Below are 17068 nucleotides of genomic sequence, written 5' to 3'. Positions count from 1 at the left end.
ATATTCTCGAAGGTTCGTGAAGTCTCGAGCTTTTACTAGATATGCGGTAGTCTTATATATATATATGTGCCGCCAAGAAGTGACGGCAACAATGTGTAATTGACAGTTGAGTCGAGCGTGTGAGACGTTCGTTGTGAATTATTGCGTTTGTTATAGCGCGACTGTGGAAATTAAGTGTAATGCAAAGTTGTATTCAGAAAGAATAAACCAGTTTTATTTAAGAAAGGAATTGTATCGGTGAAGTTTCTTCGGAAAGAATTTTTACAGAAAATTAACTAACGACCAGAGACGTAACAATACAATTACAGCTAATCATAATAGCAATAATAAGTGGCTCAGACGTTAAGGTTTTTAATACCTTAATAATAATGCAAATAATTAAAAAAAAGGAAGACTACATTCGTGTAAATGTTCCATAATAATGTGCTTTAATGTGATTTATTTATTAACATACAGTGACGTGTGACAGTAGTGAGTAGGAGCTAACTGATTTCCGTTACTTTTTCCAAAATCTACCCCGCCCACTAAATAAGTAGGTGCCCCCCACAGTGCATATGCTGTTTGAAATACCAAAAATAAATGCCATCGTTGGAAGTATAAGAATAGCGAGCGGTCTTAATAGCATTGAGCATTAAAACTTTATGATTACTTCTATAAGTTATTATATTTAAATGAAAGACTGAATGAGTGGGAATTGAGTTTTGATACGGAGTTATAGTGTGGGCAAACAGGAACACAAATGAACACACACAAACAGATGTTTTTACAATACAACGATATTCTGCTACAACGTTGAGCACCAAGGGAGGGTTGGAATTTTTTTCACTGACACACCCTGATTTAGAACTAGGTCACCCAATGTCACGTGACTTTAAACCGGTTCTCATCTTGTTACGAATTGTGTTTTATTGACTTAAGAGTTTAGAGAGCTTGAACGAAGTTTCCTTATTTTTGTTATAAACTATATTCCTATTCGAAAGTGCTTTATTAACTATAACAGTTTCTTATTAACTCCATAGGTATTGTTGGGACGAATTTTTTTCTTAAAGGTAGTTCTTTTGCATTATTTGGTAAAAATAATGTCAAGTCCAGTTCACGTAATGATGACGAGTTACCGTATTTTTCGGTGTATAAGACGCACTTTTTTTACCCCAAAATACGATGTCAAAATCTGCTTGCGTCCTATACACCGAAGGTATGAATAATACATATGTATATATACGATATACACAAGCCATGTCTAAGTATATTTAAATAGGCATGCATAGTTTAGTTCAATTGAATGTGTTATTTATAACAATAGTAGTCTTTTTTATTTTAAAAACATAACTATTTATAATGATCCCTAAATAATAAAAAAATAAATTACAGTGAAAGCAATGAAGATTTTGTAGGTTTTGAACCAAACTAAATAACAGTAAAACTTTTTTTTTATTTACGGTATTTTCTTATTTTGATGTTTTGAGTTTTTTGTGTTTAGAACAAAATAAACTAATTTTTAAAGTATCAAATTGAATTTTTGTTTAATAAAAATCTTTCAAATGCGACTGTAGCTTTTTTCCCCCAAAACTTTGTTTTCAAAATAAGGGTGCGTCTTATATTCCGAAAAATAGGGTAGTTTATTTCTTTAATAAATATTTGCTACAATCACATTCACTTTTAGGCCTAATTTCACATATAATCTTTTCAGCATAAACTTCGTCACTAAATGTAAGCATAACCTTAAGTACAACGTTTTAGTATAAACAAGGAGACGAACGTCTAATTTGACTAGATTTGACAGATAAACAATCATGCAACCCACACAGTAGTTGAATAGCAGAACAGATGCGATAACTAACAGTGAATATCTTTTCTGACAATGAAATAACGGAACTGAATCATTCACTCATTACTGAATCAATTCTCATTACTGATTACTTCACTGATTTTTATATTAAAAAATGTATGTGTTTTCTACATACGTCATGAAACTTCTCGATTATTACATCATAAAAAACTTTCTAGATATCGCATCATCATCATGATTAGCAGCTCCCTCTAATAAGCAACTAAATTATGACATTGAAAATATAGCTTACAACAGTACCTTTTCGTATTTCACTACTCAACAAACATCAATGTGTTAATATCTTCATATTCACCTAGCCACTTAAACACGAGCTTCGTTTGAAGATATTATATATTTAAAATTTCAGACAAACTCACATTTTATTCTACATAACAGTTCTCACAATTAGTTGAGTAACTACTGATTGATCAGAAAATAATTGATCTCTGTTTCCAGCTTGAGGTTGTTCATTGTTATTTGAGAACAGTCAACTGTTTCCTTTAAAAACAACAATATGAATTTATGACAAAACCATGTTATGATATAATACTAAAATAATTATGCAAGCAATCAAATTCATGAGGAGAAAATTAAGATATAATGGTAAATGGCTGGATAGGCAACATAATTGATAAAACATGATTATTGAACGATTCAGAGTGGATCTATTCCATGTCCAGGCAACCAAAATATAAACGTAAGTCTAGTAAAACAACTGCGTGATTTTGAACGAATAACAGCAGTAAAACAGTAGTATTTTTTTCTAGTCCTGGTGGAAATTTCCAGGTGTTTACGGATAGCTGTGATTAAATTTCATTTTTTTCGGCATTGTTACTCTTTACAACATTCATAATTAAATAAATAAGCGATTCGTAAACGAAGTTAGTAAAAATAATGAAAAGTATTTTAAATAAAACATAACTTTTACTTAAACCGAATATTGGGATTTGACCATCATTCGTATAACGCACCTATGGCTCCAAGACGCAAAACGTGATCTTGCGGAAACCAGACACGAATCATAACCCTCAGATCCACACTCCAGGCGCGCTAGCCACTAGGTCATATTTCAAGACTCCCCCCCCCTAAAAAAGCTTTTCATAATTTCAATGATTATATTGATTACCTTTATTTATTTATTTATTTTATTATGAGCTCGAATGATTGTGATACGTTACATAATTTATTTAAAACATATTTAATACCCGAGGTTTACACATTTTTTTCACGTGTCTCTTTATTGAGCTGTACGTATATAGTAACTGTAGAGACTACTAGCCATTGACCGTAATTAACTGTATGTGCCTTTGCTACCAACCTCTTACAGGAGTTATCGTCTATATACAAAAATAATGGCATGTAATGCGCAAGAAACAAATTTGTGCATTTTACAGTTCAACGTTCCAGGATTTGCACAAAATATTGTTAATTTGCAAATAAATATTAAAAGATGTATACTATAGGTCTCACAAGAACGTCACGAATATTTGCTATGATTAAGAAACAACTACCAACTGACTAATTGTGTAATATAGATCAACCCTACGTAATGTCTTTAGATGACGTTTTTAGCACGATAAGTTCTTAAATTTATCGATGTTTCATACTGGGGCATGAAATGTTGATATCTATCGAGTTTACAATATTTCAGTACTTACTTCACCTGAAATTGAAAATTAATTTTATAAGACGTTGTCTCCAACTGATCATTTATATTATAATAGTAAATAAAAAGTATCGACCATTTAACAGCCCTTTGTAAGAATTTCTTAGTAAAATACATAAACATCAAAGTCGAATATAATTGACAAATTGTTTATTCTTGTAAACGTGAAATAAATTTGAAGCATATTTGGATGTTTATCTACAGGTAGTTCACATACAATAAAATAACACATAAAGAGATGTTTGATATCAATAGAGCAACAACAAATTTATTTTTTGAATTTCGCGCAAAGCTACACGAGGGCTATCTGCGCTGCTAGCCGTCCCTAATTCAGCAGTGTAAGACTAGAGGGAAGGCAACTAGCTATTACCACCCACCGCCAACTCTTGGGCTACTCTTTTACCAACGAATAATGAGCTTTACCGTCACATTATAACGCCCCCACGGCTGAAAGGGCGAGCATGTTTGGTGAGACGGGGATTCGAACCCGCGACCCTCAGATTGCGAGTCTTGCTCCCTAAGAACCTGGCCATGCCGGGCCGTTGTGCAAGTAAATGAAGGTAGCATAATTCACCTCCAAGTAGCAGCGTTAATCTATATGTACATGTGCTTTATTTGGAGAGTTCGTATTGTTGAGGAGCACAAAGAAATTCAACCTTCTGCAAATCAATTCGATATATTATGGTATTCTCAGTTTCACTAGTTTTCAGTCGAGTAATTGAATAGGAACCGTAGGGTAAGTGGAGACTCTCCAGGAAGTGTACTGAGGAGCAGAGATCTGACTTTGACTAAGTTTGACACAAAGAAAGGAGTGGACACAGGTTGAACACCATAAAACAATATTTATTTAAATTATTGTATAGGACTATTTTACGTGTTGGCTCCCACCTTAGTTAACATGTACATTTGTTTTTCAAAATTATTGTATTTTGTTTTAGAATTTTCAAGTAAGTTACTCGGCTTTATCCTTTCTTCAGCGCACGCAGGATATAAATTCAATAATTGTCAGTTCTCCATGTTTTCTTACTGGTGGCATTGTGAAACAGACAATTGTTTTTCTTTTCGGCTAAGAGCTGACATTTCCTTTGCATTCAGAACACTGGATGAACGTGGTACATGTAAAATGGGGCTGTGGACAGGTTTGGCTTTGTGTAATATTTGTAGAAAAGGCAAGGTTTGAACCAATAAACAGAATTTTTGATTTAGAATGTTTGACTTTAACATTTCTTGTGATTTTATAACTTTTGGTTTTTGTATTTAGCTTAATTTTCACATTATCGCTGTTTTTAGTGAACATTGTTGTAGAGTGATTTTAACTTATAACAGACTGTGACTTTCGGGAGTTTGTTTTGCTTAATTTTCAGTTTAAGCATTTGGATTTTTGATTAATTCAACTTGTCGGAGTCGTCTTTTACTCTAAATTTCACTTAATTTTAGTGTAGCTTTCAACTGTGGCTTTTCCAGTGAACTGAAAGGAGAAATTATTAAAGGTTTTTCATATATCTCCTGTCCTTGTGTTTTGTGTTGTCTTTTGTTTTTGTGAGAAAAAATTATTTTTGATTTATGCATTTGTATATCATCTCATTCTATGTGACAAACTCAGTTAGAGTTTGTGGAGAAATGCAAAACATAGTTCATGAGCTGGAAAATACCATGAAAGCAAAAAACAATCAACGTTAACGACAAATGTAAAGTATGGCATATTAACTGGAGAGAGCTGTAAATTCTATTCTAAACTATGTGAAGGTTCTCAAAAGTTTGAGTTAAATCAACTTATATAAACATGCTGTTCAAGTTAAGTTATTGAAATCATTGAAAGTATATTATATTACAGACTGGCATTATATACCAATAATAGCATTGTCATTTTTCTCAGCATGCAGGGGACACCCACTTAACTGATGGTTACTCTCCTTACAAAAAGTAAAAAATGAGAGAGATGTTTTATCCCTGGGACATCACCCGACTTGCCAATGGACAAGATCACTGTTGGCTTTTATACAGCGTGTTTGACATCAAAGCAATATTTCTCACAATAAAGTATATGTAAACTCCTGTAGAATAACAAAATAAATAACGATGGCAAGTACCTCCTTTTACTGACTTTCTATATTCTATACTCAAAATAATTAATATGCACATAATCTAATATATATATATAATTTAAGTGGGTAGTAAAAACATGATATACGTGTATACCACACTACTTCTCTTTATCTGTAGGCCAACCTCGTCATAGCAATTCTGGATCTAGCATGCAATCATTCCTTCTGGATTTTTAAACTTTGTAAACCACTTCAGTGATGTCACACTAGGAGTGAACTTTTTACCAAGTAATGTCAGTAGAATTTAATGAAGACCACAACTTCAAACAGCTCTTTCTTCATCATATCAACTTCACATTCATAACTCGTGAGTAAATTATTGGCATATGTTGTCACACCTTCCATTCTATCCTGCAACTGTAATAGCACTACCCAAGTCCCACTATTGCTGGTATTGGTATCATAGTAGAAGAAATAATAGTCCTGTCACGGATATAGCAGCACCAACACTTTCACTAAAGTGTGCTTTAAGGACAGGAATGCCTTGATCTCACAGTCTATCTAAAATGTACATCAGCTGTTGTGAGAACAGATAGTGGAACATTTTCCATGGATTGAAATAGTTATAGTCAATGGGAAGAGTTAGGAAGAGAGAGAGAGAACTCTCGTGTTTAGGAGAAGCCTTCTCTTTGAAATCAGACTTTTGCTGATTCTGTGAATGTGCATGATGTCTTTGTCACTGCAGCCACAGACCTGTGAAGGAAGACTGCTAGAATCTGTTACACCCAGAATGGCCGTTCAAATTCTCTCTCCGAGGGTTAACCTTAGTGTACAGGAGGCACAGATGACTGAGGAGCATCACAGTGGTGATTTGTAATTGAGTCATCATTGAATTGGATCATTTTCATTGGAAATGCTTTTATACCACGATTGTTGTCGTAGGCAGAGCAACACCTAGTTCTAGCTACTCTAGAAGCATGTATGGACGACAAGCCATTTGATTTAATAAAAGTGTGTTGGTTGTGAGGGGCCACTCAGAGTTCTAGTTGTGAATTCATGCAACCATATTGAGATGGGACAAAACTATAAAGCATCACCGTCATTTTTTAACTTTAATGTAATCAGATAAAACAATATGATCATGTTTGATTAACTAAAGAGTTTCACAAAGTTTTCTAAAATGAAAATACCTCTTCTATATGAGCTGAATCTATAATGGTATAATAAGAGATGTTTCAACTATATAAGCAATGACTTTTCCATGGAAACTCACCATAAGTACAGTTCGGGCTCAGAAAAATACATTATTTAAGTTTTTAACATGTTATATAGATTTAACTTACGTATATTAGACCTCCACACCACCCTCACTGAGCACACCTTTGACGGCAATGTACGTGTATAAGAATAGTTATTCAAGGTTATTTAAAGCCATTCACAAGTTTTGTATAACATAAATTAAACCAATCTTTGAAGAATATAACTATTATGCAACACAGAAATGAAAATAACATATTTTATTTGGATTTAAGACTCTGAAATATGAAAATAACTGTGATTACTGGCCTGTAAATTATAATTTGAAGATAAATTGCACCTAATATTTTCATTAATGCTACTGAGCCAATATTGTAATTTTGATTTTTAATTATTCAGTAGGTAGCGGATACTCATGGAAGAGATAAGAGTAATGGGCAGGTGCATATTTTGCTTGCAGGAATACAGATTTGACTTGTTGTTTTCACTACCAGTAGCAACTGATATTTCAATTGGGTTCAATTGAAATTTTCACAAATAAGTAAAATTACTCGTATAAAGTAAAATTCAAAAATGGTAGCTTAAGCCACACCAAATTTGTTTGTTTTTAATTATGCACAAAGCTACACAAGGGCTATCTGTGCTTTGCCCACCACGAGTATCGAAACCTGGTTTCTAGCGTTGTAAGTCCGCAGACATACCGCTGTGCCACTGGGGGGCCCACACCAAATATAATTTGGTTTACCTTGTGTTTTATTTGGTTTTAATTGAATATTTGCAATAATTCAGATCGAGTATTTTAAGAAGCATGAAGTTTCACTGAAATGTATGAAAGTGCCAACTGTGAGTGAATGAATAAACAGTAACAAGAAGTAACACCCTTGTGGTACTGCTTCATTGTGGCCTTTAGTTGTACTCGATTTGTAGCTGAAAGAGACTCTGAAAGAAAAGAAGGTGGTGGTATTAGAGAATTTCCATGGTCAGAAAGGTGAGGTTAGCACCTGTGTGTTGACTGGTCTATTTTCATTATTTCTGTAGAAGCCAAAATTTTCAGTCTCGCTTCTACTTCTTTCTAGCTTTATCCAAGGCTCTTGCATAACAAACAGACAGTAGGGAAAGGAAGGTGACTGGGTTAAAGGGTAGTTGTGAACTGTTATCATGGCAAGGGCAACAATGAAGAGCACAGATGGATGTAGGTGAAGCATAAGACACAATGAAGCCTTGATAACTTGGATGTCCACAGCTAAAGGGCTATATTTTCTTCATGATATATACACGAGTACACGTAACCCCATAGAAATATCATTTGATAATAGGAATAATTTTTCTACCCTGTTTGTTTCTAACAGAAATTTTAGGACAGGGGATTTTTATAACCAGGTCATTACACTTTTAACATATATTTTTAACCAAACTTTTGGCCAGTCTGAATACTTTTGACCTTATATTTAAATCCTTAATTTTGCTATTTGAGAGAAAGTTCTTAACTTTTCTGGATATCTTACTTCAAATAGCCTTTTGGTGAAAGTTTAAATTTGTGTTACCAGACCAGAGTAGCAATTATTAAGCATGGGGAGTGAATATGCTGAAAGCAATCTGTTTGGTGACTTTCCAGATGTCTTCATCTATTTAGCAGTTCCCAAGACTCCAGGAATTGACATAACATTTTGCCAGATAAATTCAAAGTCAGTGGATGAAAATGAGTTGCATCAACTGGGAAAATATCGTGAGACTATTATGCTGATTAGTGACTCAAACCTGATTGAGCCTAGTTTGCAAACAACCCAGCCAAAAGAGATATACTCCAGAGCCTACACTGAACCGTATAAAGCTAGAGCTAACTGAATCTACAGGAACTCGTCAAGAAAGGATGCACCAACCCCGAGCTAATCTGGTACAGACTTGGAAGGTTTTCATGAGAGCCCGAGAGGTAAAATACAAATTGAACATGTTCACGAAAAATCGACTGCTGCATTGGAGGTATTGGAGCATCGTCAGTCAACTTTTACAATCTGGAGAGCTCGTGACTAACTCCTAATTCCAATGGAATTGTTATGAAGCACACTGGAATTTATCCAGCACACACGTCTGACTAGTTTCTTCGATCATTGGCCTCAAAACAGTGCTTCGTGATGTCTGAGCTTATTAAATATCACACTGACCACTCTAGTACGTCTCAGGAGGTCAGATCACTCTATAGCACCATGACCTTTCTTTCCCACCCTATGTTCTAGACCATTTGAAATAACCATTAGAGATTGATAGTATTGATGCATAATATTTTTCCATATATAATGGTAAGACTGTGAGACCCAAATATAAATTTTGGTAGGGTAGGAGTTTTATTAAGATAAAGTTTTATTTTTCTGATAGGATGTTTGGGCCTTTGAAATGGGTTACCTTAACATATGTTGAATGTAGTAAGTTTAAGGGATTTAAAGGAAAGGCTTGATAAGTATTTGAATGAATAGAGCTGGCTTTGAGTGTTCTATTTTTTTTGAAGGTTTAGTTCAGAGGATGGGATAGCATAGATGGACTAACAAGACCCTTGTTCTCCTTAAATTTTATGTTATGTTATCGCTGATTAAACATAGATTCTAAGAGAAAGCTTATTTTAGTCCTTGCTTATTCTTGTATTGAGTCCCCGCTTCAACCGTGGCTTACTCGTTTATCCTTTCTATGTGGTCTTAGAAAGTGTCTTTCCTTGAACACGATTTACAAATGTTACAGTATTATTGAGTCAAATTAAACTCTACAATAATCCAGATTACAATCCTGATCATTGTACCAAAATTTTACTTTTTAACTAATATATGTTAGTCACATATACTGATATCTCACAAGTAGCGAAATATCCTGAAAAAAAAAACAACAACAACACCGATTAAGGAAATGTTATGTAGAGAATATATTGACCACCAAAAGAAAAGGAAAATCAAATACTCAAGTGAACAGATAAACAAATCATTATTCACAGAAATAGAGTTGTTTCTGTGTTTATTTGTTAGTCAGTTTCTACTAACTTGGATTCTAATTGGCTGCTGGTGCTGGAGATAATCTGTCCAAAATATCTGCACGAGACGAGGAAAGCAGGGATTATTTTATACCACACTTTTAAGTCAGACCAAAGGATCCAAGTACGATATTCCATAAACAAGAGGTCCTCCATTTCAATTATTATTCCACAAGATATATTCAACGGAAAGAACCCTTGATTCTTAAAAGGATATCATAACTACAAGCAGAATACCTCCATGAAATTTTTTGAATAACTGTTGAAATACTTTTTAACATCTTTTCTAAACTAGTTGTGGAAGGTTGGTTAACGGCTATTTTAACTGCGACACGAAGGATGAGGCGCACAAAACCTCCATACACTATTTACTCAGAGTGACAAGTTTTAACTCTCAAATTAAAACCGTATTCCATGAAATTCGATACGGATTTCAGTTCAAACCAGGACAAATATATCATTTAATGAAAGAAAAACTGTTACTCACAAGTTTGAAACATGTTTTACAACACTGGCATGTTTTTCCTTTCTTACACATGTATAACAAGCATCACACGACACAGAGGGAATATGTAATTAAATGTTTAGAGAAGGCTCAAAAATAGATAACATAAATGTAACCAAATATTTAAATAAAACTTCGTTATAAAAAGAGGTTAGAGAATTGTTATTTCAAAACCGATTGTTCTATGTGAAGCATTTTGCCAAACTTTCTTAAACAGCGACTCACTTATCAATACAAGTTTTCTAGCTAGAGCCTCTGCAGGGGCGTAACGCTTGACTCACAATCTGCAGGTCTCACGATTGAAACCCGTCAATGTACGTACTCGCCCTTGTGGGGGCGGTGTAATGTGACGATCAATCCCACTATTCGTTTATGAAACGCAATCCATAACTTAGCGGTGGGTGGTGGTATTGGCTAGCTGCCTTTCGTCTAGTCTAGGAACGAGTAACGCAGATAGCCCTCGAACGACTTTGCGAAAATTCAATAAACCAAACCTAGAGTTTCTGGTAAGATGTTAGTGTTTTCTTGAAATTTTACTAACATTTGTCAGTTTAAAATATAGTAAAAGAGTGAGGAGGAGGTCTAAATTGCACCTGACCCTCTCAGGTTGCGACAAATGATGGTAATGTGTTAAAGAATTTGGCCACTTGGCGAGTTGCATCCTTATTTATATATATAAGCACTTCTTCCAACCATCATTTATTTCTAGAGAGATTTAAAAACTTTGATGAAGATATAGGTACATTGATAAATGGTTTAACAAACGCAGTAATTTCTAATTTAAAACAATTTAGTTTTTCAGTGCGTTTTATAAAATAAGGACTTAACTGTGCAAACATCGCGTTTGTGTGTTACGCCAACATTGAAAATGGAAAGTTTGTGTAAGTCCGACAAAAAATAAAAAGGAATTGTCAATTAGAATATTTCCTAGTATTAACTCAAGCCTGTAAACCATAAATCCGTGTATGGATTTTGAGATATATAACAGTGGAAACTGCAAGTAATTTACATGTGATTTTACATTTGTTCAAAAGAATTTTTTTTATACTTAGATCCTCATAATACTTGAAGGTTTATAGAACATAACCAATAAATAGAAACAAAACCTAACTCTAAAAGACTAACAACAGTAAGTAATGTTCATCAAATTCAAATATTTGATGTTTTGTTAAGTCTCAAATATCTTCTTAATTATTCAGAAAACAGTGGTATCTTTTATCTCGTATCTGTTAATAATTATTATCCGAAATAATCTGTAGGTGCTGATCTAATTAATATATGTTTTCATTTGACTTTTGTTCCTAAGGGTAAGGATTAGAATTAGTGCTACATAGTATTCCAAAATCCAAGGAATGAAAGCAAAGAAGAGCCATGATAAAATATGCCAACTGTGCTACATCTACCATATCCAATGCCGACAAGTTTTTTTTTTTTTTTGTTTAATACCAGGGAATATCAACCAGGTCAGCATGCGACAACTATGGAATCCTAGGCGTCTTTTATATAATCAGGTTTCATGAACAACGACTGTTATGGTGTGAACCAGACTAACTAAGTGAGTTGTATTTATTATCAGTGTTATTTAAGCCATTTACAAGTCAGATTTTAGGGTAAATATTAATAACATATTAATATATATCTGTTACGGGTCTCATAACAAAAAGAAAAATAAATATAATCTGGTCCCTTTGATAGATTGTTTAGGCAGAGTATTCATGATGAAACGTAGTTGAATGGACGGCAACTGCTTGTTGTAGAAACACAAGTATAGAGGATTACTCGTGTTTCTACAACAGACAGTTGCTGTCCATTCATCTAAGTTTCATCAAATCTGGTCCAGTTTATTGTTCTTTATTAACATTTAACTTTTGACAAATCAGTTAATTTAGAATTGTGGTTTAAGCAATATATACCGTACTCGCTAAATCGCGTATACATGCATATATATGTGTGTGTGTGCAGGTTGTGTGATGAGTCAAGAGAAAGTAAAAAACAAAACAAGAACAAAACTTTCTCCTTGACGCCGTATCAATGCTATATTTTTCCTGATGTCTTTACTAAGTGAATGTATATCGTTCAACATAATAAACCTTTACTAAGAAGTATATATGTACATTTCCACAGGGGAAGGCCTGGCATGGCCAGGTGGTTAGGGCGCTCGACTCGCAATCTGAAAGTCGCGGGTGTCGAATTTCCGTCCCACCAAACATGCTCGCCCTCTCAGCCATGGGAGCGTTATAAGGTTAAGGTCAATCTCACTATTCGTTGGTGGTGATGATTAGCTGCCTTCCGTCTAGTCTTTCACTGATGAATTAGGGACGGGTAGTACAGATTCAAAACAATCACCACAAGAAGTGTTTTTATGCAGTTATTTATATAATCATTTGGTTAAGTATAGCGTGCGCGTTTAAACTTAAAATACATATATATATATATATATAATATCTCATTAGAAAACATAAAAACAAAACTCAGTGATCATATACATCGAAACATCTTGCCTGATTAAGAAAATATTTGAAACATTGCACGTGGTTAGGTTTTTTTTGTGTTAGAGCAAAGCCATCTAACTAGCTATCTGCAGTTTTCACCTCCGAGAATCAAACTCCGGATTTTAGTGTTGCAAGTCCGTCAATTTACCACTGACCCACTGGAGGACATTTTTGTTTCTTTAAACTGTCAATGATATTATATGTTAGATTATGAACATGAGAAGCAATGTTCTTTTCAGGATTGTTTAGGCAGACAGTGATTCATATCTAACTTTGAACGAGAATTCTGCTATGATTAACTCAAAAAGAACAACCACTACATCTCCTTTCTGGGAACGACAATACATAAGCGCAAAAGTGACATTTTTTTCATTTGTCCACATGGTACAGGATTTAATTTTTTTGAACACCTCAACTTACAACACCTAATCACCAAGTTCGCCATGATTACTGAGGACACCTTTCCTTATTAGACGTCAATACCTTATCCACCACTGATTATGAAACTCAGACTTTTAACAATTATCTGCATCACCTATCCAGCCACCTTGATTTCGAGAGAAATAGTTCATAAAATGCTATATTAACGAGTTACCAAGCTATTTGACTAAGATAAGTTGGGCTTAAGAAATCCATCATTTAGAAAAAAATTTTGGACCACATACAAAAGAAAAAAAAAAACATACAGATTTATAAACTGAAGTTCCTCGTTTAGCTTGTTCAACATAAAATATTCAAGATTTATATAAATTATTGTTTGTTTGTTTTGAATTTCGCGCAAAGCTAAACGACGACTATCTGTGCTAGCAGTCACTAATTTAGCAAAGTAAAGGCAACTAGTCATCACCACCCACTTTTTTTACCAACGAATAGTGGGATTGACTGACCTATTATAATGCCCTCACGGCTGAAAGGGCGAGCATATTTGATGGGACAGAGATTCGAACTCGTGGATTGCGAGTCCAGCGCCCTAACCACCTGAATTTTAATTAAATTAAGTGAATTTGTTTCAGTTCATGTAAATTTGTGGCCAATATGTCTATGCTTTACTAATACTATTTATCTATGTAATGAACTTTGGATTTTAAATTTAAAATGTTTTATAATGCATTTTTGTCCAATTTGTGAACTGTTTGAGGAGTACTAGTACATAATATATTTTATGTAGCATTAAGCATAATACTCATTCAGTTTCTCAGGAATTCCTCTCTCCCCCGATCTCATAAAAAGGATTTTTCAACCTCATTTTTAGATCCAACCCACCCCTGTCTATAGCCAAACACACAGTAACTACTAACCGCCAAATTAATTAATTTTGTTAATTTAGTTGCAAACATTGTGGCATCTACGTCCTTGCTCCTGCAGAATTTTACTCAACTTCATCTAATCAACCACTTTCTGTAACCAAACACAAGGTTTAAACTTACCGCTAAATTAATTAAAGGACCGTGAAATCCACTGATAAGATGCACACAGGAAAATACCCATATAAAACTCGGATTAGATACATCTGAATACAGTGATCAATAGAAACAGAGAGGATCTGTAGTAGATAATCATGTTACACCCAACCAGATCCCTATACTGCAGCCATCTCAGTCTGCAACACAACCACAAAAGTATTACACTCTCAAAAACTTTGGCTTGATGCAAGCACACAAACATTCTAATCTGTGGTTCTATTGACCTTCCTACCACGTAGGACTCTCCAGTTAATGTACATTATGTTATTACAAGATCTAATATTTTTCCTGTCATGTTTTGATTAATTGAAAATCTAACAAAGTGAAAATTCTGAAGTAATTATGTATGTGCTTATAATATACTGATACAAACATTTAACTTGTTTATTATCTTGTTCAATTCAACGTTTATTGTGGAAAATAGTCTGACTATTTATAAATGATCATAAGTGCAACTTACATAACACCTGTCAAGTTCTCTCTGTGCCAAGGAATACTAATATTCAATTTAACTACTTGATTTACAATCAGGCTAAATACTAATTTCAAAAATAACTTGGGTGGTACACATAAATCTAGATTTACAGATTTGCAGATAACTACCAGTTGAGTTTATGTATAGCATCATATTGAATAACATTGGTTGTGCTTGTCATCAAATTCAATGGAAAGAAATGACTAAAAAAACAATTTGATGAAATCACTAATTGTCTATGTAAAAGGAAATCATGAAAGTAATTAATGACATTAAAAAAACGTTAATATTACAATTAAATATTTTTTAATGTGATTCATGTTATTATCAAACCTGTAACAGGCTCACAATGAATCAGTGTATAATAGCTCAAAAAATGTGTTTATATATATATATCTTAGGAGGTCCATGCACCGTACCAGAAGTTTTAGGGTTAAATAAATCAGATGTTTTCCAAGTTTTTAATACATTCTCATTTAACTGAACAACTATAAATGAAAAATTATTATTAGGGCCTTCACACTTGCTTGATTTATAGATATGAAAAAACAAATTACTGTGTTGCAAATAACAGCTTTTTCACATTTAGCCAACAAGGTATTTTCCTGAAAGATGGGAATTTGAGCATTTACTTTATTAACGAAAACTAAAATGTCCAATACAAATACAAAATAAAACAGACTATTAGCAAACTAAGATGTCAAGCATTATGCTTATTAAAGACTTTGGAAAAAATTTTAGGAAACAGAATTTAGGTTTCTTCCAGTGGTTCCTCCTCATCAAATTCCCCCTCATCCTCAGCAGTGGCTTCCTGGTACTGCTGGTACTCAGACACCAGATCATTCATGTTGGATTCTGCCTCAGTAAATTCCATCTCATCCATTCCTTCTCCAGTGTACCAATGTAAGAAAGCCTTTCGTCGAAACATAGCTGCAAAAATTGCATTGTGGAACATTATTAGCACTATATTAAGAACAACTGTAGAATTATATATTAAATTAGAAAATTAGAAATTGCATAAAGAGTAGTTAAATACAAACCTTTAAATTGGGGTATTTTTTAAAATAAATATTTAGCATATTGTTCATACATAATCATTATTTCAAATACTTACCAGTAAACTGTTCAGAGAGTCTCTTGAAGATTTCCTGAATAGCAGTGCTGTTTCCAATGAAGGTAGCACTCATCTTCAGTCCTCGTGGAGGAATGTCACATACGGCTGTCTTGACGTTATTGGGGATCCATTCAACAAAGTAACTACTGTTCTTGTTCTGGATATTCAACATCTGTTCATCAACCTCTTTCATGCTCATGCGTCCACGGAAGATTGTTGCAACTGTTAGATAGCGGCCATGGCGAGGATCACAAGCTGTCATCATGTTCTTGGCATCAAACATCTGTTGGGTCAGTTCGGGTACAGTAAGTGCTCTGTACTGCTGGCTCCCTCTGGATGTAAGTGGTGCAAAACCTGGCATAAAGAAATGTAATCGAGGGAAAGGAACCATGTTGACAGCAAGTTTTCTAAGGTCAGCATTCAGTTGGCCAGGAAATCTTAGGCAAGTAGTGACTCCAGACATCGTAACAGACACGAGATGGTTTAGGTCACCGTAAGTTGGAGTGGTCAGTTTTAGGGTACGGAAACAAATGTCATACAGAGCTTCATTGTCAATACAGAAAGTTTCATCTGTGTTTTCCACAAGCTGGTGAACAGAGAGAGTAGCATTGTAGGGTTCCACAACTGTATCAGATACCTAAAAAAATACCATCTTTGAAGTCAATGACTTTCCTTATGCTAAATAAAATGATTAAAACACATTTTCAACATAGTATTGGCTATGAAAGTATTGCACATAATTTAATAGAAAAATTATGGCAAAAATATTTATCTACATTAAATTGTTTTCAGTACAATAATATCTATTTACCACACAAATATCTTAACATAATATTTGAAGATTACAAGATCATTGTTCATTACAAATACAAAAAATCTTAATTTTTTAATTTTAATTATCACATGGGAAAATATACCTAGCAACTTTGTTTTTCAACCAACAATACCCAAGTAAATAAAATAAATATCTTTTAATTAATTCAGTTTCATGCTGTTTGGAAGTTTTAATCTAAACTGTTAAAAGTATCATTGTATTATAAATATGCCATTCATCACATGTCAAAAATGTATAACTGCTGTGAATTTGATTTTAAACAAGAAAAAAAATCACTTTTGGAGATGGCATAACACTGAAAGTGTTCATAATTCTGTCTGGATATTCTTCACGAATCTTAGAAATCAGTAGGGTTCCCATTCCAGATCCAGT

The 17068-nt window shown here is 33.9% G+C and overlaps 1 protein-coding gene across 1 annotated transcript; it reads right to left on the bottom strand.

Moving 5' to 3' along the window:
* Positions 1–15347: 15347 nt before the first annotated feature.
* On the bottom strand, positions 15348–17062 carry LOC106462391 (tubulin beta chain-like). Its single transcript, XM_013922317.2, has 3 exons — positions 16973–17062; positions 15862–16498; positions 15348–15677 (listed from the first exon to the last, which is right to left on the bottom strand). The coding sequence occupies exons 1-3, from the start codon at positions 17054–17056 to the stop codon at positions 15499–15501; spliced, it is 900 nt and encodes a 299-aa protein (XP_013777771.1). The 5' UTR covers positions 17057–17062; the 3' UTR covers positions 15348–15498.
* Between the last annotated feature and the right edge of the window lie 6 nt (positions 17063–17068).

This window comes from Limulus polyphemus, unplaced genomic scaffold, assembly GCF_000517525.1.
Source record: "Limulus polyphemus unplaced genomic scaffold, Limulus_polyphemus-2.1.2 Scaffold1155, whole genome shotgun sequence".
NCBI lineage: Eukaryota > Metazoa > Arthropoda > Merostomata > Xiphosura > Limulidae > Limulus > Limulus polyphemus.
This window is presented reverse-complemented; position numbering and strand designations above follow the sequence as displayed.

Coding starts and splice junctions, on each gene's coding strand:
- LOC106462391 (XM_013922317.2), bottom strand. CDS start 17,056: ATGGGAACCCTACTGATTTCTAAGATTCGTGAAGAATATCCAGACAGA. Junction 16,499..16,972: donor GTGTTATGCCATCTCCAAAA/GTGATTTTTTTT, acceptor GTATTTTTTTAG/GTATCTGATACAGTTGTGGA. Junction 15,678..15,861: donor ACTCTCTGAACAGTTTACTG/GTAAGTATTTGA, acceptor CAATTTTTGCAG/CTATGTTTCGACGAAAGGCT.